This window comes from Rhinopithecus roxellana, chromosome 13 (genome assembly GCF_007565055.1).
Source record: "Rhinopithecus roxellana isolate Shanxi Qingling chromosome 13, ASM756505v1, whole genome shotgun sequence".
NCBI lineage: Eukaryota > Metazoa > Chordata > Mammalia > Primates > Cercopithecidae > Rhinopithecus > Rhinopithecus roxellana.
In genome coordinates, this window is record NC_044561.1 from 10,652,997 (window position 1) to 10,674,850 (window position 21,854).

The 21,854-nt window shown below is 46.1% G+C and overlaps 1 protein-coding gene across 1 annotated transcript in view; it reads right to left on the reverse strand.

The window, feature by feature from the left end:
* Window positions 1-1,546: 1,546 nt before the first annotated feature.
* MAPK1 (mitogen-activated protein kinase 1) overlaps window positions 1,547-21,854 on the reverse strand; it is a 106,244-nt gene continuing 85,936 nt past the window's right edge. Inside the window, exons 7-9 of the mRNA XM_030913899.1 lie at window positions 15,940-16,049; window positions 11,947-12,072; window positions 1,547-5,478 (exon numbers count right to left, since the gene is read on the reverse strand). Coding sequence (XP_030769759.1) covers window positions 11,956-12,072; window positions 15,940-16,049 — 227 coding nt within the window. The 3' untranslated portion in view covers window positions 1,547-5,478; window positions 11,947-11,955. The remainder of the gene's footprint in view (window positions 5,479-11,946; window positions 12,073-15,939; window positions 16,050-21,854) is intronic.

The window sequence follows — 21,854 nt, forward strand, 5'->3', positions numbered from 1 at the left end:
CCAGCCCAGCTAACATGACATGCAGGCAGAGGGTGTCCTAGCGTCACTGCAGGCCCTTCCAGTGGTGGGCAGTCCTCCTATCACAATTTTCACGGTGGCTCTGCCTCATCGTCAACAGAGACCTTGTCTCCCACCTTCACCTGCAAAAGACAACGTCATAGGGGATGACCTCCCTCCATTCTCTCCTCTCCACCTGAAAATGATACTGTCTTCAGCTGTCCTTGGCGCCAGACTCAAGAGAACGAGCCGTGTCCATCTCGGCCCCATGGGGCCCAGTGCCATCATCCCCTCCACTGTTTCTCCGTCTCACTCTCCTTCTTCCTACAGTCAGGGATGCTAAGCCTGTCCCTAGGAAAACCCATCCCTGCACTGCTCCTCTTTGGCCACTCCCAAACTATGTCCCCCTTGGCTTCGGGGCCGGGGGTGGGGGTCTACACTTGCCTCCACAGCCTAGGGGTGTTTCCTGTTCCCCTCAGATGGTCCAGGCGAGCTCTGGACGTGTTGGTTCTGAGTAAATACAGTGAACCAGCCAGCCTCGATGCCGGTCCGAACTGCCATCTGGAACTGCTGAGTTACTGCTGAGAGGAGGAGCCCATCACAAAGCAGGGAAAATGGGACCAGGCTTCTCTGCTGAACAAGGAAGATGATTATTCTGATTTCTTTCTACAGAATCTGGACAACAGGGAAGAGTGTTAAATCTCTCAGGGAGAGGGCCAGTGGAATACTCCCACGGTGCTTCAAATACCCCATTGCAAACTCCCAGTTTACGTGCGATCAGCTCACTTCCCTGAAGGTATCTGACAGGAGGGTTTCCTCTCAGATTAGCAGATACGTCTGTTTGCAGGCATTTTAGTGAGACCTTACAACAAAATTTAATGAAATAAAGCAGCATTTAAAAAGACTTGCTATTTACTGAGTACTTGCTTTGAAGTACTATGCTAAACAGTTGAAATGTATTTTTATAATCTTTACCATATACAAGGCAAGTAATATTGCTTCCACTTTACAGCTGACAGTCTGAAGCAGAGAAAGAAAGCAGAGACGCAGAATGACTGGCCCACAGCCAGCTGCAGTTCTAAGCAGGGGGTAGTTCTGAACTCAGCTGGATGAGTCCCAGGCCTGTGCTCTTTCCACACCACATCCAAAACATTTTCCAGTATCTTGTTTTGTAAATAAGTCATTGCATAATGCCCAATATTGGTAAGAACCAAATGTCCAAGAACCCCTACCTTTGTGACTTCTTGCTCTGAAATAAGGGGTTGCCCAGGACATCTGCCCAGCAGTGGGGCTGTTGAAGTTCAGGAGAATGAGGAGATGGGTGTGGGCTCCGCCTACCTCCCCCCATAGGCGAAGGTCTGCAGAACCACCTGGAGAACCCTAGGGAGCACTGACATCCCCATTCAACTCGAGGAGCAGCTCACAGCCCTAACACAAGTTACCACACGCAGAGCAAATGTGGAAGACATCTGGGGAACGTAATGAAGGACTAGACAATTTCATGCTTTCACGGATGAAACTGCAATTAAACTATACATGCACGGTGCTGTGTTATTTTGGTAATACAGGGACACAATTTAATGATTCTAAGGATTTTTTTGTAGTTTTTTTTTTTTTACAAGTCAGGTGCCATAAACATTCAAATAATCCATCTTTTAAAAAGTACGTTTACAACATCAAAAGAATTAAGATGAAATATAAACCTTTCTACTTACAATTTTTATACAGATTAACCAAATCACAAATACCACAAATAAATGTTAATGTTAAATTGTAACAATATAATGAATAAACATTCAGATTCTTAATAAAATCTTCCTTTAACATTTTTTAACTTACCATTATGCTAAATAGTCTATGCAGAATTTTGGGGTGCAATACCAAGAAGGCACCAACAGTACAAAGCAGATACAAAGCAGTTTCAGAACTTTCTTGAGTGCTCTACACGGATAAACAGCACAAAAAAAGGCAACAAGCTTTAGGTAAACCTGGTGCAACCCTGGAGGACTTGCTCTGGATTTCCATTTGTTTCTGACCCATCGTGTCAAGGTGGATGACGTAAGAGAAACCGCATATTCACTGTTATAGCCTCTCATCTGCACTACAAGAGTATCATGTTTCAAACACCAGCATAACAATTTTAAAGCACAAATGCTTTAAAAATGTATAAGCGAAAGGGTTGCTCAGATTTTCAAAACCATTACATTTACAAAAATATTTCCCTTAAACTTGGGATTGCTCCAAAACATTGATTTACAAATATAAAAGTATTATGGAAGGACTCAAAGCATGTGTGCATATGTATGTGTGTATTAACATACTGTTACCATACTATATAAAAGTTACCAATTTAAAAACCATATTAACATATAAGCAAATAAAGAGAAAACAGTCTCCTCTGAATGGTTGAAATATTATGTGGCATGCGGTGTGGGTAGTTTACCTTTGCGATTCCTTAGAGACAACCACTGGTGAGCCACATGTAGCTTGTCAAAGCTACCAGTTACATCTGCACTCACTGCCTGTGCCCAAGAGCATAAGGAATGAGTGTGCACAGACCACACACTGTGCACTGCACACCGAATACACTATTCTTCTACCCAGGTGCCACAATGTCTGCATATCTCTGCTAGCTTTGAGAACCTGTGTCAGGACAGAGTCCTCACGATGAGTTCTTTCAAATCCATCCCACTGGCTTGTTCGGTATTTCTTTTATACTAAATGAAAGGACTGGAATGTTTCAACAGGAATTTTTTGCTTACATTTTAGACACCAAAAAAGCTATTAGTCTGAAAGCTTATTTGAACATACTAATAGTGGAGGTGCTGTTCAGTGTCACTAATATGAACTAAGATGACCTAATCTGTACATTTTTACAAATGTAAGAAGAGCCAAAATGATGCATCTACTACACATGATAGCTAGCGCTTTTCATAGGTACCTTGGTTAGGACCATTCTCTGCCCTGTTACATTATGTTTGGCATGATTAATAAAAAGCACACAACTTATGGCTACAATGATTCTAGAATGAAGTTAGTGGTTTCATGCCAATCTGACTCCACAGTACCAGGAAGGGGAATGGGAAGGAGCTCACAATCTCCAGATGTTAGTAGCCAAGGCTGTGGTTTTCTATTTAGAAGAGGATTGCAAATTAACCTCATAATACTAACTTTCCATTTAAAAAGTATAAAGAAACAAGAGTAATAAAACTGTCAATGTTTTAAAAATGAAAACTGACTTATCAGTGTTATCAGGTAACAGTCAAATTTCTGTGTCTTGTCAATGCTGTGTGGACCTTCAGATGGCAGCTCTGAGCACGCAAGTGAAAAGGGCGTATTTCAGGGCAAGAATAGAGATGCGGGTCTGTTTTCCGAGGATGAACCGGCTATCCTTCCTCGGCCACAGGAGTGGTGAGCGTGAGCACCCTGGGCTGGGTGGTGAGGACTGCGCACTGCGGGGCGGCCCTTCCCAACACTCGGCTGTGCCCAGCAGCAGCTCTGGGGCACACGGGCAGGCCCTCTTTAGAGAGAACCAGGGAATCCAACCTGAGATGGGGCTTCTTCGTTAGGGTTTGACAGAATATTTGAGACCTAAGATTGTGAATAAAGGAACATGACAGTATCGATTCTCTGCTGAGCAGAGGTAAAAAGGACCCTACAGAAACACCTTTCTAACTCATCTTATGTAAACCCAAGTGCTGGGCCAGTGCCTGGGCGGCAAAGTGAGGCCTGTGAGCATTTCTGTGTTCAGCACAACCTGAACCTGACTGTCCATTCAGACACCCTGATCCAGAGGAAAGCAACACTGAATCTTAACATGAATGTGAAGATAGAAGAGGTACATTTATTTTCATGAATTACAAATGCATTTCTGTTCGTATTAGCAGGCAGTCTTTATATAACCCATTCTCCATTGCTGTCAAAAATCAAACAAGAAAAAAGGACAGCTGAGAAATGAAAAGCTAAAAATAGAATTATTTTTCCTAAATGATCTGCTGGATAGCATTTTCTGTGGAACACAACTCAATCGAGGTAACAATAGAGTTTTCATTTCAATTGTAGGCATGTGGCACTTGGACAGTCATCTCTGCACAGAAAGCTGTAACAGTCATGCGAGGGTACAGTAATTATTGAACAAGGCAAATTTCTCACCACAGAGAGCAGTGGGGAAGTCAAGAGGAGGCACCGCACTGGGACAGAACACCGAGTCAACTCCACAGTACACAGTGGCAGGAACAAATACTTAAAGAGATCAATAAAATATGGATAGAGCTCCAAACACGAGTTAGTGCTAGCTTTTTCTGACGGTCTGACTCAGCAGTATCAGAAATATTTGAGTACTTGACGACAAACAGTGCTTCATGTCATGAGCTCGTGGAGGCTTTATTACAAATTGTTATATTGTAGGTTGAAAAACGAACTTGAGATGCTGACATGCTGTAGAAGGAAAAAGAATTGTATACTTTCTTATTTAAAGACGCAGTGTTCCTCTCTGCTAAATCCTCAGGCATGGAACATGGTTACTGAAACACACACATCTGAAGTAGCTCAAGGGCGTATGTGCACCAGCGTGTGGAGTTCCACCCTGGGACATCCCCAGAAACCACCCACAGCTCAGCACTGCAACCTTTGTCCTTCTCTCACCAAATGCCGAGTGAAGCTGCCACTTTAAATATTTTTTTTTATAAGTCTTACAAACATTAAGTACTGCACATAACGCTTCTTGGCAAGTGTTACACCTCTATATGGTACAAGTGACCACAGTAAGTCTACAGAGTGACACTGCTGGGTGCAGTACTTCCTTTTTATTTAGAAAAATGACTGCATTTCTAAAAGCTGGGTCAATAGCACATACCTTATATATGTTAGTGACTACCATGATATGAGAAAAGACGTGGACAAGTGCTCCCCAAGGATTCCCGAGACGGAAGCACTTGCTGCAGGCTGCAACATCAGCCAAGGTATTTCCACAAGCTCCTGCTCTGGGGCAACAGTTATGGTCAAAGGGTGAAGTGCAAATAAGGGGCTGTCACTGACTTAAAGTGCCCTAGGCAGTAGCCTTCCCTATCATAAAGTGAGATGCCAGTGACTAGAGCCAACTGGGGAAGAATCTCTCTCTGGTGCGGCTGCATGGTCAGCAGGGCATCATGTAGAAAAGGATTCAGGAGAGGGAGGAACCACTGCATCTTTCAAACCAGAAAGCGGTTAGTGACTAAAGCAACAGTAAGCAGTAGGTGCACTGAAGTACATACTGCCGCAGGTCACCAATGGGTGACACACACAGGGCTGCCAGGAGGAATTCTCTGGACTGAAGAAATTCTTTGAAAGCATAAAAGCCACAACTACCAGAAACCGCCCCTCCAAACGGCTCAAAGGAGTCAAAGTGGATAAGCCAAGACGGGCTGGAGACAGGACCAGGGGTCAAGAACTGGGAAGAAGAACACCGATGTCTGAGCACGTCCAGTCCTCTGAGCCCTTGTCCTACAGAAACACAAACAGACCACCGAGTTAAGAGTGAGTCATGTGAAAACAACATTGTCATCAGCATCACAAAACACAAAAGTGACAAGAGTGAACCACATTAAAACAGCAGCAGCAATAGCATTATGAAAATAGAAAAGGGAGGCCGGGCGCGGTGGCTCAAGCCTGTAATCCCAGCACTTTGGAAGGCCGAGACGGGCAGATCACGAGGTCAGGAGATCGAGACCATCCTGGCTAACCCGGTGAAACACCGTCTCTACTAAAAATACAAAATAAACTAGCTGGGTGAGGTGGTGGCGCCTGTAGTCCCAGCTACTGGGGAGGCTGAGGCAGGAGAATGGCGTAAACCCGGGAGACGGAGCTTGCAGTGAGCCAAGATCCGGCCACTGCACTCCAGCCCGGGCGACAGAGCGAGACTCTGTCTCAAAAAAAAAAAAAAAAAAAAAGAAAATAGAAAAGGGAAAAAAAAACTCCTGCAAAATAGTCATCTCATTGGACACACTTGGGCAAGAGTAACACACGGTAGTTCTGAAGGGGCCAGGGTCAGCCCTCACTCCACAGGCACCTTCTCTCAGACAGTTCTGAGGTGGTTTCCACAACACTCATAGGAAAGACACCACTCCCCCAGCCTACACTGACTGCAGTGTTCCCAAGATGCCCTTTATTTATCATAAGACATCCAACACTAGTGCTCGCTTCGGCAGCACATATACTAAGATATCCAACACTACTCCATGGTCAAAATTAGAGTTTAAGGGCCTTTGAAAAATAATACATCTTTATGCAAAAGGGTCTTCTGCCGCCTCCTATTGTTAGCAAGTCTCTCTCTCTAAATGACCAGCTAGGACAGAGTTAACTGCACAGTCAGGGGACAGTGCCCTGTTAATAATGCTCACATTTTCTCTGACTGAGGGCAAAACAGTCCTGGTGGGAAGTGTGAGTGGGGGTAATGGGCTGGGGTTTTAGCAAGGAGCTGTGACTAGTTCCCACAGGCAGGAGAGGTGCTGATCACGCAGGTCAGAGGTGACCTGACAGCTATGTTCCCATGAGGCCTCTGAACCAGCGCCCTGAAAGGAAGCATTTCCCTCACTCTCTATGCCCTGCCAGGGCCCACCTGGAGTATCACACCAGGCAAGCACAAGCAGCGCACTTTCCCTGTTTTTCCAATGTCTCTACTTTTACTTGGAGAAATTCTATTCCAAACCAAATCTACTCCAACTGTTTACACGCTAGTGGTTCTCAGATGCTAGCCTGGAAAGCGCCTGGAGGGCTTGCTAGAACAGATTGCTAGAGGTGGGCACAGAGCAGCCACACCTGCAAAGCCACTGCCTCATGGCTTCCACTGTACATGAGTGAACTTCACTCCCAGCTATCGATCATGCTGTCCCGTTTTTTTTTTTTGAGACAGTTTCATTCTGTTGCCCAGGCTGGAGTGCAGTGGTGCACTCTCGGCTCCCTGCAACCTCTGCCTCCCAGGTTCAAGCAATTCTCCTGCTGCAGCCTCCCAAGTAGCTTGGACTACAGGCACCTCCTACCACACCCAGCTAATTTTTACATTTTTAGTAGAGGCAGGGTTTCATCATGTTGGCCAGACTGGTTTCCCTGACCTCAAATGATCCACTTACCTAGGCCTCCCAAAGTGCTGGGATTACAGGCATGAGCCACTGCACCGAGCCTGTCCCATCCTTAAAAGTGAAAACTGCCACTCAAATCATGTTCTGCATTCTGTGGTTCGGAAGCCTGGTGGAGAAGGCCACTGGAGCAACCAAGTGTCTCAAAATGCAAACAAAACAGACTCTTCCCTTTGGAGATTCTCATTAGTGTGAAATGTTTTCCAGCATGAAAATCTAGCAGAGTATCACTTATTACTTCACAGAGCACTTTCAGAGCTGTGGTTTTCATCTGCCACTCAGGAGTTGGGGCAAGAAGAATGGGTGTTACAGCCGAACTGTGGACTTGGAGATGGGCTGAGAGGGAGAAGTGGTCTCTTTCATGTAGAGGTGAACTGCAGCCAAACCTATGGGTTGGAAGAATGTTAAGCTGCCCTAAAATGCTTTCATCTTCAATAAACCAAAGGGAAATGTGGTTCATGCCCCTAGTGATCAATCCACCTGAGAAAATTCACAATCAGGCGGATGAAGAAGGAAATTGAGCACTGACCTCTACCTTCACCCGCCTCACAGGGTAGGAGACTGAGGACACGGGCTGGGTAGGAATGAGGCTTGTCACAGGTAGTAGACATGTTCAGCTTTTTTTTTTTTTTTTTTTTTTTTTTTGAGATGGAGTCTCGCTGTGTCTCCCAGACTGGAGTGCAGTGGTGCTATCTCAGCTCACTGCAAGCTCCGCCTACCAGATTCACGCCATTCTCCTGCCTCAGCCTCCCGAATAGCTGGGACTACAGGCGCCCGTCACCATGCCCGGCTAATTTTTTGTAATTTTAGTAGAGACAGGGTTTCACCGTGTTAGCCAGGATGGTCTCGATCTCCTGACCTCGTGATCCACCCGCCTTGGCCTCCCAAACTGCTGAGATTACAGGCGTGAGCCACCGCGCCCGGCCGGCATGTTCAGCTTTTAAACTTGCCCATGGAAACTGACCTCCTTGAGCAAAACACAATGAATATACTTTGACCCTTTAAGATCTTTCGGCCAACACTACAAATATCACTTGATTGATTCCTCTACCAAATGGGCCCCACAGCTGTGCTCTGTGGTCCTGGGGTGTATGTTTCTAGGTCCTTCCTGCTGCCGCCAAACGGTCAACAGTGCCCTCCCAGTGTTCCCTTGTTTTATTACACGTTTACCTCCTGAGTTCTCCAATTTAGAGCTCCTGATCTCCGGTGTGTGGGCTGAAAACTCAGAGACAATGCTCCTTAGTACTGTGAATGAATCCTGAGACCTTTCCCAGGGAGCAAGGCTAGTCACAGGCAGTGTGCAGCCTGCCACTGTTTCATGCTGGCAAACATTTCAAGAAAATGGCATTCTGGGTCCAAAATACCTGGATTCTCTGCTTAGTTTTGCTACTTGATGTACAATCTTGAGCAAAGTGCTCAAAGGCTCATGTCTTCAGTTTCCTCAATCATAAACATGGGATGCATGCTGACTTCCCAACATTCTGTTGTGATCACCAAAATGAAATGTTTATGAAAGAACCTATCCCATAGTTTAATCAGCCAACTCAGCCCTAGCTTCCCCTGGATTCATGTGATATTCTAGATGATTAAATTATAAGTCAGTCTAGATGTTGGCAACTTCCTTTGCAATTAAAGGATAAAATGAGATGGGTTGATGGGTAGATAGAGGAACAGATGGACAGATCTATGAGAAAACTAGTAAGATGTTAATGTTAACTGTATAATCTAGGTGGTGGAAATATGGGTGTCTACTTTAAATTCCTTCAACTTTTCAGAATAGTTGAAAACTGTCATTAAAAGAATGTTGGGGGAAAGAAACCATGCTGTAAGCACATAGGGAGCATCTGTGTGTCTTTTGTGTCTGGAGCAAATGAACAACACACAGAGGTGACTGTCCTTGCCACGCCGGGACTCTCAGAGTGGTGGTGGACCCGACGGATACTGGTCCCCCGCCTTGCAAGGCTGGCTTCAGGAGGCTTTCTGTCAGCAACTGTGTCCTGTGGCCCCAGGAGCAACCCTGCTGCTGTCTTGTCATCCTTGTGCCTGCGGTGCTGCCTGTCTCCAGTGGCCTGGCCAGCTGTCCCCCAAGTCCTTGCTCTCCGAGGACCTCCTGCATCTTTACTGCCGCCAGAGTCACCTGAGTCACTGCTTCAGGTCAGGCAGCTACCTGTGAGGGAGAGCTGGGCTCCTGGGGAAGCAAAGGCCACAGCCTGGGCCGGCCTCTTTCTCTGCAGTCCCCTCTTGCTCAGCTGTCTGGCATGACCACCTTCCAGGTTCCGCACAGCCGTGCCCCTCCCCAACCAACAAAGAACCCAACTGTCAGGTTTCAGCTGTAGCCCAACTGCGAGTCGGCCACACTCTGAGAGGCTTTATGTCTGCCTTACCCTCTGGGGCCCACCATGCCCGTGCCCACCTCTGGGACTCTGTACACTCCTTGTTTACATTTCCTGCTATGAGGCTGCTGGAAAGCAAAGCCTCGGTCTTATTCATCTTTGTTCCCTTCCTAACTGGCAAAAGGTAGTGCTCAATGCTGATTGATGAAAAATGAATTATCACGTAGACCCCAGAAGCTCTTTTATACTAAAAATGTGCACAGTTGTGTGTGCGTGCCTTTCTCCCCTCCTATGGGCCCCTTTGAGGCCGCATTTAGATCCTGCTTGCTCCACTTGCTCTTGGTGTATAAGGCAGACTAAGCAGGCAGCACGCCTGACCTCAAGCAACAGAGAAGATGAGATGATCACAGACCACCACCTGGCTGAGGGAAAATGACTGTGAAAGGAATTGTGAAGGAAGAAAAGCAACAGAGGTTGCTCCGTTCCATCTTCTAGGTTCTGTAAAGGGCAAAAGAGTAAACCTCTCAGGCCTCACAGGCCATCCAGGTCTGTTGTGACTCCACTGCTGTAGAGGAAAGGCAGCAAAGGTAACCTGTGAGCAAATCCAAGGCCCTGTGCGGCTCTATTTACAAAAACAGGCAGCGGCTGACCAGGGTCTAGTTAACCTGATCTTGTACAGACAATGGGAGTGTGTCCTGGAGCCTCACGGTGGGGCAGGACTCTTGAGAAACAGAGACAATTGCTCCACTGTGAGCGCCTCATGGAGGAGCCAGGAAGTTAGTTCTGTGGGGACTGCAGGTGTGAAAATGGTTGGATCCTGGGGCCCAGCTTTCTGTCAGTGAGTGAGTGTGCAAATCACTGTGGCTAACACCTTCCTCCACTAGACAGCCACATAAGTATGGGGCAACAGAAGACAGGAACCAGCTCAGTCCCCTGCTGATAATAGGCTTCTTTCTCAGTCACTACGCAGGGCTTATGGCTAGCAGTCCATTGCACATCCTGTGTGCGTGACTCCACAACACTTCCCTTGGGTTTGAGAGATCGTCTTTTGGGGTGTGTCTGGTGTCAACAGCAGGCTAAGCGAGGCCTTAACAGTGCCAGCAGCCCTGCCTCCCCCAAGTTGGTAGGTTTAGAAAATTCGCGGTCTTTCAGACTTTGCCTTTCCTCCTCCTCTTGAATTTGCTGCTTCTCCCCACTTCATTTCTAGTCCAACGCTACAGTCCCTTTGGTATGGAAGACCAGGCATTTATTCTTAGCTGATGTCCTACCCAGTCTTCCCTCATTTCAACCCCTCCTGCTTTGATGTCAGACTTTTGAAAACACCATTTTCCATCCCCCAAACTACCAATTCCCCGCTCTGTTGTCTATTCCCTACCAATTCCCTGCTCTATTGCCCTGCCTGGCTTTCAGCGCTATCTGCTTGGAGGCTGTGTGGGTCACGTCAGTCCTCAGCTCATGTCTGCTTGATTCTTTGTCCTCAGTGACAGGGAATGGACGCCTGTAACTGCAACACGGTTCTGTCCAAAGCATCTCCCCAGCAACTACTTCTACCTTGGCTCACAATTCTTTATTCACTGCTCTTTTCTACAGAGTTCTAAACACAAGTCCAGTTCTCTCTCCTCTTGTCATATACTCTCTAAAATCAAGATTTGCCTTCTTTTCCTGTATACTTTTTTTTTTTTTTTGAGACAGGGTTCACCCAGGATGGAGTGCAGTGATACAGTCATAGCTCACTGCAGCCTTGGACTCTTGAGATTCAAGAGATCCTCTCACCTCAGCCTCTCAAAGTGCTGGGATTATAGGCATGAGCCATTGTGTTGGGCCCACTCAATTTTTAAAATCTACCAATATTGTCACATTGTTCACCTCCCCTTATGACCTAAGCACATGTAGCTTCTGTGCAGGCCCATGTAAATCCCCCTGACTGGCCAGCCCAGCCTCCATCTCTTGGATAAAGTTTCCCCAGCTCTCCAGCCTACACTGCTAGTCTGAACTGGTAACAGGGTCTGGGCCCCTTGCATGTGACATCAACTGTAGAACCAGGTCCCAGCTAGGAGTTTCTGAAGGGGCAGGCACAGAGGACCCTAACACTAGATTCATCTAACTGGTGGCTCTGCATTCCCTGGGAGGAAGGGAGTTCTGAGGCGAAACCTTTCCAGAGAGATGTTCATGTAACTGTGAAATGCTCTGGAGAGGCAGCAAGGAACGGATGAGAACCCAAAGATGAACAATCTAGAATATGAAAAAGTTGTTTCCAAATAATCACATTCACTACCCTTGAGAGTAAAGGAGGTACCTGGAGTTTCTAATAAACAAGAAAGAGATTCCTAAAAGAATATATGTAACTTTCTAAATAATTTTTAATTCTAAATTAAAAAAAAAAAACCTTTCAATAAGGAGCTTGGAAAAGAATACAAAATAACAGACCTCGAGGAACATAACATTCTAGAAACAAAAGGCAGTGTCTCCTTTGCTGGAGTTCACTGTATTAAAGCTCCAGGTACCTGACAAATTTAAGATCTGTATCCTGGCTGGAATCTAGCAGTCTCTTCAAAAATTAGTTCTTTGAGCTTTTCCTTAGGCAAGTCATCCAATTCCATGTCGAACTTGAATGGTGCTTCAGCAATGGGCTTTAAGAGAAAACAAAACATTTAACAGTCAAAGTTGTTATGGGTAAGGCAGTAATTTACTGATTCATAAAATGATCACTGCTCAGATTCTGAATTTATACAACAGGACTGATGTCCCATAAAAACTTAAGAGTTGCTGGCTGGGTGCGGTGGCTCACATCTGTAAATCCAGCACTTTGGGAGGCCAAGGTGGGCGGATCACTTGAGGTCAGAAGTTCAAGACCAGCCTGGTCCAACATGGTGAAAACCTGTCTCTACCAAAAATATAAAACATTAGCCGAGTGTGGTGGTGCACGCCCGTAATCTCAGCTACTCAGAAGGCTGAGGCAGGAGAATTGCTTGAACCCAGGAGACAGAGGTTGCAGTGAGCTGAGGTCGTGCTGCGGCACTCCAGTCTGGGGGACAGAGCGAGACTAAGAGTTGTGCCCACACTCCAGAAGGTCTCATAAGCACTTAGACCGGGAGCAACTGAATCCGTTTAAAGTGTTCTTCTGAACTTATCACAAATCCCAGAAGAATTTTTAAATGTGTTAAGGCAGTGAATGTTGAAATAAGAGAAATGTGCTGCTGTGGAGGTGGTGGGTGTTTATCCAATCAACACCCATAATACTAAAATACATGCATTTTGTTAAATAAATCATGGTATCTTTATATGAAAAAACATCTTAGAGCTGTTAAAAATTAAGCTGCAAGGCCAGGCGCAGTGGCTCACACCTGTAACCCCAGCACTTTGGGAGGCCAAGGTGGGAGAATTATTTGAGACCAGCCTGACCAACATAGCAAAACCCCATCTCTACTAAAAATACACAAAAATTAGCTAGGCATGGTGGCAGGTCCCTGTCATCCCAGCTACTTGGGAGGCTGAGGAAGGAGAATTGCTTGAACCCAGGAGGTGGAGGCTGCAGTGAGCTGAGATTGCGCCACTGCACTCCGGCCTGGGCGACAGAGCAAGATTCCATCTCAAAAAAACAAAACAAAACAAAACAAAACAAAAAAACTGGCCAGGCATGGTGGCTCACGCCTGTAATCCCAGTACTTCTGGGAGGCCGAGGCAGGCAGATCCTGAGGTCAAGAGATTGAGACCATCCTGGCCAACATAGTGAAACTCCGTCTCTAGTAAAACTACAAAAATTAGCTGGGTGTGGTGGTGCACGCCTGTAGCTCCAGCCACTCAGGAGGCTGAGGCAGGAGAATTGCTTGAACCCGGGAGGTGGAGGTTGCAGTGAGCCGAGATCACACCATTGTACTCCAGCCTGGCCTGGTGACAGAGCAAGACTCCATCTCAAAAAAGAAAAACAACAACAACAACAAAAAAAAAACAAAAGAAAAAAGAGAAAAAAAATAAACTTCAAGGAAGATTAATAGGAAAATGCCTATATTGTGTCAAGAAAATGAAAACTATTTTATTTTTAAAATTTAGGGCCGGGCGCGGTGGCTCACTGCCTGTAATGCCAGCACTTTGGGAGGCCGAGGCGGGCGGATCACAAGGTCAGGAGATCGAGACCATGGTGAAACCCCGTCTCTACTAAAAATACAAAAAAATTAGCCGGGCGCGGTGCCGGGCGCCTGTAGTCCCAGCTACTCAGGAGGCTGAGGCGGGAGAATGGCGTGAACCCGGGAGGCGGAGCTTGCAGTGAGCCAAAAAAAAAAAAAAAAAAAAATTTAGATACAGAAATATAAGACTGAGAAGGAAATACTCCAAAATGTTAATAACTGTAACAAGATTATAGAGCTACATCTTTGTAGTATGAAAAAAAAACTCTTGTATTTTCTCACAAGTTTTCTTTTCTTTTTTTTTTTTTTTTTGACACAAAACCTTGCTCTGTTGCCCAGGCTGGAGTGCAGCGGTGCGATCCTGGCTTACTGCAACCTCCTCCTCCTGGGTTCAAGTGATTCTCCTGCCTCAGCCTCCAGAGTAGCTGGGATTATATGCGCCTGCCTGCCACAACACCCGCCTAATTTTTGTATTTTTAGTAGAGACAGGGTTTCACCATGTTGGCCAGGCTAGTCTACTCCTGACCTCAGGTGATCGACCCACTTTGACCTCCCAAAGTGGTGGAATTACAAGTGTGAGCCACCACATCTGGTCCCATTTTTTTTTTTTTTTTTGAGATTAAGTCTCATTCTATTGCCCAGGCTGGTGTGCAGTGGCGTGATCTTGACTCACTGCAACCTCCGCCTCCTGGGTTCAAGTGATTCTTATACCTCAGCCTCCAGAGTAGCTGGGATTACAAACACGCACTATCATGCCCAGCTATTTTTGTATTTTTAGTAGAGAAGGGGTTTCCCCATGTTGGCCAGGCTGGTCTCGAACTCCTGACCTCAAGTCATCCGCCTGCCTCGACCTCCCAAAGTGTTGGGATTACAGGCGTGAGCCATCGTGTCCAGTTCCCATTTTAATTTTTAACCATACTCCAGAAAGCTCTTTAAGTAAAATAAAAGCTGTCTAGATCAAAGAACCCCATACACACTCAGTGACAAACAATGATATTATTATTTTTTAGAGAAAGAGTTTTGCTCTGTCACCCAAGCTGGAGTGCAGTGGTGTGATCACAGCTCAATAAAACCTCGATCTCCTGGGCTCAAGCAATCTTCCCACCTCAGCCTTCCGAACAGCTGGGACTACAGGTGTGAGCCACTGTGCCTGGCCACATTTTGATTTTTAAATGCCTGTGAACTAATGCAATGTTACAGAACTAAGCTGATGATGATACCAGCTGTCAGTCAGTGAATGTCTAGATTCTCACGTCTCACCTATGTAATCCTCACATGAGGCCTTTAGAAGGAGGAAGCACAGACCCCAAACTCTGCACTAAGCTTTGGCCATCTGAAAGGGGAGAAGGACTCATATCCAGAAGAATAAACAGCTCAACCCGAAGGAGGGCTATATATCTGGGATCACAGCAGGTGTCCTACATGCATCATCCACCATCCCAGCCAGCTGATTTGGACTCAGAAGCTTGGGAAATCTCCAGCCCACTAAGCTTAGAAGAACCCCAAACCTGTATTCCCACCTATTCTGTGTTACTGGCTACGCTGTAGGTATCTCACAAGCTGCCTCATTTGTTGCTGGAGGTAGGGAGACGGATGTGGAAGGGAAAGCTGATTCTTTCAAAAACAGGAGGGTAAAGACTATTCTCTGTACATGTGAGCCTCAACTAGAACAATCCAAACTTTTGGTTCATATTGCATTTTTCTTTGTTGCCTCCAGAGATTAAAGTTAAAACTGAACCCCAGGGGAACCAGAGAGCCAAGGCACTAGGACTGTCTTGGGGAGAACATGACATACAGCTTCTTCTACTCGAATGCCCCGCCTGCTCTGAAGAGCTGCCACATCCACTCTGGCCTCATCACTTCTTACAACACTCTCGTGTCCTTGTCTCTAGGGAATAGCACACCCGACATGGAGTCGCCAAGCCACAGTGGAAACTGTCCAGGTTGACTTCCCTCCCTACTCTGTGTGCTGTCCCTGTCAATAGGCCGACCACCTCCTCTCCACTCTGGCCATCCTCAGGGCCAGCACATCACTTCAGGTGTCTCTTCCTATCAAACCATGACAATGGCCTCCAGTCTCAGACCCCTGCCCTCTCTGTGCTCCACACTGGTGCAGCTGTCCCCTTTATACATGCATTTTCCCCACCCCTACCTGTTGCAGGTAGCCTGGAGGAAGTCTGCTGAGATAGAGTTATGCGGGGAGAAGGTTTCAAGCTGTGCCCCACAGCACTTGTCCTCAAGGCAAAGGTGGGCTTGTTGGAAGAACTAGGTATGGCACCAGGTACATCTCAAGAAAATCTACGCAAGATATGGTTGGTCCACTGCTGGCTGATCTATGTCCCTGAAGCAGCGGCCAGGAACATGAGCTCTTACCTCGTCACTCGGGTCGTAATACTGCTCCAGATATGGGTGGGCCAGAGCCTGTTCTACTTCAATCCTCTTATGAGGGTTGAATGTCAACATTTTGTCCAGTAAGTCCAGAGCTATAAAGAGAAAGGTTTTGCAGTAGTGAGACCAGGAGTAGTAGTCACAGAAATACTTCAATTTCCTGTTTCAGTAAACTCACCCACAAAACAACTAAACTAAGCATGACTACGGAGACAGCAGCCAGCACAAAGGATGCTGACTGTATCTCCAAGCCTCCTGAGACTGTGAACGTAGGGGCCGACCACCTGACAATCGCAGACCTCAACACTCGGGAAGGAGTGGGGATCAGGATTCGAACCCAGGTCTGCCTACAAAATCTGGACTTTTCCTAAGATAGGACTCTGCGCTGCAGGTAAGGCAAAGGTTTATGTATGTACTTTTCTCAGATCAACTTGGAAGTCATTTTTGTCCTGGTCTATTCGTCTCCTGACACACAGAACAGGTCTCCAAGGTCATAGAAGAAAACACTCTTCTTCCAGGATCTGGTTGAGAGACATGTGTGACCAAAGGCCTCCCAGCCAACTCTGCAGCTGAGAGTCTTTCTGCAAGGCCTCTTTTGCCCTGGCCAATAGTCAATAGCTGAGCAGTTCTTTTACCGCTAGGGTGCAGCAGCAGGAACAAATGTGGATCAACTGCACTGTGATGGAGGGGGCGCTGACAAGCAGCTCACCCTGATGGCCCCCATGGCTGGCCCCCAGTCACCACCTCAGCCAAAAGACGGCTGGAGGGTCTGGCTAACAGTGGCTAGGACAAGGGTTAAGAGAAATGTGAGGAAATACTCTGTGTTTAGTAGCAGGAGTAGGTGTATTGAGAAACAATACATGCTAAAGAACATTATTGTTCTGGTAAAAAGGTAGCAAAGGGACTCCTTTTAAAATACTTCATGTATCCTTTTATTTAGTGATGCTCAGACTACTGGTTTCAATTTAAGTAGCAGGTCTTTTCTTCAAATTAAACCCTAAGAGGAGCCTCAAGGTATGGCATAGGTAAAAAAGAAGATACTCCGTCTTCCCTTAGGTCCTAGTTCATAGCCCGAGGCACCCCAAAAAATCCAAGCCTCCAAGGAACAAGTCTGAAAAACTAGCCAATCAATAAAAAACACAAATTTTTAGACAATGTAGTGACACTAAAACAAGACAAAAACAGGCCAGGCGTGGTGGCTCACGCCTGTAATCCCAGCACTTTGGGAGGCTGAGGTGGGCGAGGTCAGGAGTTGAAGACCAGCCTGGCCAATATAGTGAAACTTGTCTCTACTTAAAAAAAAGAAAAAATACAAAAATTAGCTGGGCGTGGCAGCACATGCCTGTAGTCCCAGCTACTCAGGAGGCTGAGGCAGAAGAATTGCTTAAACCTGGGAGGCAGAGGTTGCAGTGAGCTGAGACTGTGCCACTGCACTCCAGTCTGGGTGACAGACTGAGACTCCGTCTCAAAAACCAAACCAAACCAAACCAGAACAAAAACAATGGCACTACTTAATGAAGTCTCTTTTCTGACAATGATCATTTCTTTTTTTTTTTTTTTTTGAGACGGAGTCTCCCTCTGTCGCCCAGACTGGAATGCAGCGGTGCGATCTTGGCTTACCGCAAGCTCTGCCTCCCGGGTTCACACCATTCTCCTGCCTCAGCCTCCTGAGTGGCTGGGACTACAGGCGCCCGCCACCACGCCTGGCTAATTTTTTGTATTTTTAGTAAAGATGGGGTTTCACCGTGTTAGCCAGGATGGTCTCAATCTCCTGACCTCGTGATCCGCCCACTTTGGCCTCCCGAAGTGCTGGGATTACAGGCGTGAGCCACCACACCCAGCTGGCAGTGATCATTTCTTATTAGGTTATTTGTAGGCGGCAAGGTCAACTTCATTCATCTGCAAATTAGCACATACTATTAAGCCCTCAAAGTAGAATGATAAAATATCACTTAATTCTTAAAACATTTTAAAATTTAATTGTATGTCCCTTCTCACCATTCCTAGAATGATGAACAATCATGTAAAATTTGGTACAATTTAATACTCATGATCAGTTTAAGGAATCACTTCTAGCTCACTATTTTCAAGAAGTTAAGTTTTCACTGTTTACTCACTAAGAAAATGTTGCCTAACCCTTAAGAACAGTCAGTAGACCTTCCGAAGGGATTGCTTGGGTGTTGGGTGGAGGTGGGAGACATCTTGCCACCTGAGGTCATTGAAGGGCTGTGGGTGTGTATCTGTGCTCAGCACCAGCCCCCAATTCTGACTTCCCTTGTTGCAACCCCCGACGTTAAGACAATAGGAGATGATAAACATGGCAAACCACATGCTTGACATAATGAGAAATTCTGCATAGAATACATTTACAAGTTATATATGTTTCTGTCTATAATCTTTTCAATACATACAAGTGCACTTTAGGAAATTATGGAATAATGATTATTTTGTTTTATAGCCTAGAAAACTTTTCAGAGTAGAGAATCCAGACAGGTTTTGCCGTGACTGAAGCAGCATTTGCGCAGTAGAAGAGATGGTTATGCCTGCAGCTGGGACCCTGGGTCTGTGGGCACACAAACTGGCTAGGTTTAGGAAGTGGCCCTCTCAAGGGTCAGGATAAAGAAGCATGATGATCAAGAACCCAGGCATCTCTGGCTCAAATCCTACTTCCAAGGAACACTTGTAGATATGTGTATAAGACACACAACCCTTGCCGAATCTTAAGATTCCTGTGGTCTATAATATAGGTAATAACTCCCACTTTGCTTCCTGCTCCCAACCAGCCCTCCCCACATAGAACTCACATTTTCTCAAGGACTTTCTTGAAACTAGATTAAGTCATTTGGCTTTTCACCCAGTTAGATACTGTCGTAGTCCAGGAAGCCTGGACCACAATGAGATTCTAACAGCCTACTTCTAAACCACTGGGGGCAGGAGGGTCCTACCCAAACTTGTTAGTATTAAGCAGAGAAGCAGTCCAAGCCAACTGGATGTTTTGCAGCTTAAGCATTTCTGAAACAGATCCATTAGTTCCTTCAAGTTAAATAAATTCTAGGCCCTTAAACCTCCAGGCATAAATTTCAAAGAAAGACATCTTTATTAAAAAAGATTTGCTACTTGAAAAATAGCTAGATCTCCAGCCTTCTTTTACTGCAAGTGCTATTTCTACATTATTCATAGCTACAGAAGGAGAAAAGGAGAGAAATGGGAAGCAGCTGGCAGATGCGGATCCCACAGTCAAGAGTGTCCGGACTCCCTCCTCCCACGCCACATGGGCATCCACTGGTAACACTCAGAGGGTGTGAATCATGGTTGCCTGTGTAGATGCTTACTTGGATACAGGTTTTATTTCTCCTAAGAGACTGGAAGTCCCTTTGAGGCTAGTATTACACCTGACCACAAATCCTGACTTTCCCAGTGCCTTCCAGAATGCCACATCTTCTCTTTCTGTGTTTTTTGAAACAGAGTTTGGATTTTGTTCTATGGCTCAGGCTGGAGTGCAGTGGCATGATCATAGCTTACTGCAGCCTTGAACTCCTGGGCTCAAACAATCCTCCTGCCTCAGCCTCTCAAGTAGCTGGTAATACAGGCACATGTTACCACACCCAGCTAATTTTTTTAAATTATTTTTTTTGTAGAGATGGGGTGTCACTATGTTGCCCAGGCTGGTCCTGAACTCCTGGGCTCAAGCGATCCTCTTGCCTCAGCCTCCCAAAGTGTTGAGATTACAGGCGTGAGCCACTGTGCCTGGCCCTTCCCTCTTTTTTTTTTCTTTTTTGAAACGGAGTCTCGCTCTGTTGCCCAGGCTGGAGTGCAGTGGCGCCATCTCAGCTCACTGCAACTTCCACCTCCTGCGTTCAAGCGATACTCCTGCCTCAGCCTCCTGAGTGGCTGGGATTACAGGCGCCTGCCACCACGCCAGGCTAATTTTTTGTATTTTTAGTAGAGACGGGGGTTTCACCATGTTGGCCAGGGTGGTCTCAAACTCCTGACCTTGTGATACACCCACCTCGGCCTCCCAAAGTGCTGGGATTACAGGTGTGAGCCACCGCGCCTGGCCAGCCTGGCCCTTCTCGTTAACTTCAACTAGTATATAACAACCTGACCCCAACTCTTTCTTCTAATCCATCATCCTTTTTCCCTTCTTGCCCTGTCCTGGAACCGGGGAAAGCCAGTCGACTGGCTCTCCACAGTGCCTCTTCGTGTCCATCTTGATTGCCTCGTGAAACTCTGACCCTGAATCAGTGCTGCAACCTGTCACTTCCATCCTCAACTCATGTTTCTGTGCAGGGCCAGAGAAAAGACTGAACTGTACGAAGTGTGCCAGTGCAACAGTGCTTCTCAAACTTTCTGATCTCACAAACTCTTTATACTCATAAAAACTATACTGAGGGTTGATTTAAAAAGCAGTTAATTCCGCTCATAGCTCAAATAGTTACATAAGTGCTTCTCCCTGAGAAAACCACCACATTCAGTATGCAGCAAAAATGCTGTATATGTGTTTGTCACACAGACATTGTGAAGACATGTATTAAGGATGGATTTAATATGGTGAGTACTTTTCACTGGCACTGGTTTGAGCTGTGGCAGTGCAGAGCTCAGTAACCTCTTCAGTTCCACCGCCTTGACCTGGCTGTGGTGCTGTGGGCTCTGTTCACCATTGCTCACCAAGTGCTGATGGCAACATAGAGAGCAATGTCAGTAACTCCTTAAGAGGATTATTAAAACAGCTTTAACCTCATGGATACTCTGAAAGGATCCCGGGGATCTCACACTATCAGTAACTACTGTGCTACAAAAAAATCAAGATTTTCAGTCCCGTCAAGGCCCTCAACAGCTTCTGGAAAGCCTTGGTCAGCCCCCTCCTCTACTCTCAGATTTCACCCAACTTGCATGGCTTGAATCATGACCTTCTTGCTAACTGACCCTCATCACTTTCAGCACATCTTCTTGAGGATGCTACAGAGAAAACTGAGGTGCCCAAGAGTGATCTTCCCGGAATTCCCTCCTAGCCAGATCCACACACATCCTTACTGACACTGCCAAGAAAGATATCCTCTCTCTACTCAAAGTCAATTCTCCCTAACTTGTGGCCTGGTCCACAACCCTTTCCCCTCATGTGGACCAGTCGTTTCTGTCTCCACTTTCCATTTCAAACTTCCCACTTCCACTCACTGTTTCAACTCCTCTTGCGTGGTCACCAACAAGCCCCTCACTGGAAAATCAACCCACATTTTCCAATCTGTATCTTGCTAGACCTCTCTGCCGCATGGACACTGCTGTGCATGCCTACTTTCTCAAAATGCCATCTTCTGCTTCTGTGATATCACATGGCGCTAGTTTCTTTTCTTTGTCCCTATTCCATCACCAGCTGAAGGTTTGTGTTCTTCAACTTCTCACAATCTCACTCTTCTTTTTTTTTTTTTGAGACAGGGTCTTACTTTGTTGCACAGGATGGAATCCAGTGGTGCGATCTCGGATCACTGCAACTTCTGCCTCCTGGGTTCAAGCGATCCTCCTACTTCAGCCTCCTGAGTAGCTGGGATTACAGGTGTGTGTCACCACATCAGGCTTATTTTTGTATTTTTGTCAGAGACGGGGTTTCGCCATGTTGCTCAGGCTGGTGTCGAACTCCTGGGCTCAAGTGATCCACCCACCTTGGCCTCCCATAGTGCTGGGATTAGAAGCATGAGCCACTGCACTTGACCACAATCGCATTCTTCTATCTTTTCAATCTCTTGCATGATTTGAAAGACCACAGGTTAAATACTTCCCAAAGCTCTCTTGAGTTGAGGGTGACCAAGCTGTAGATTAATAAATCCAACTCTGTGTAGGTAATAAAATAATATATAGCCTATGATTCAATTTATAATCAATGTATGCATCTACATGGGTAATAA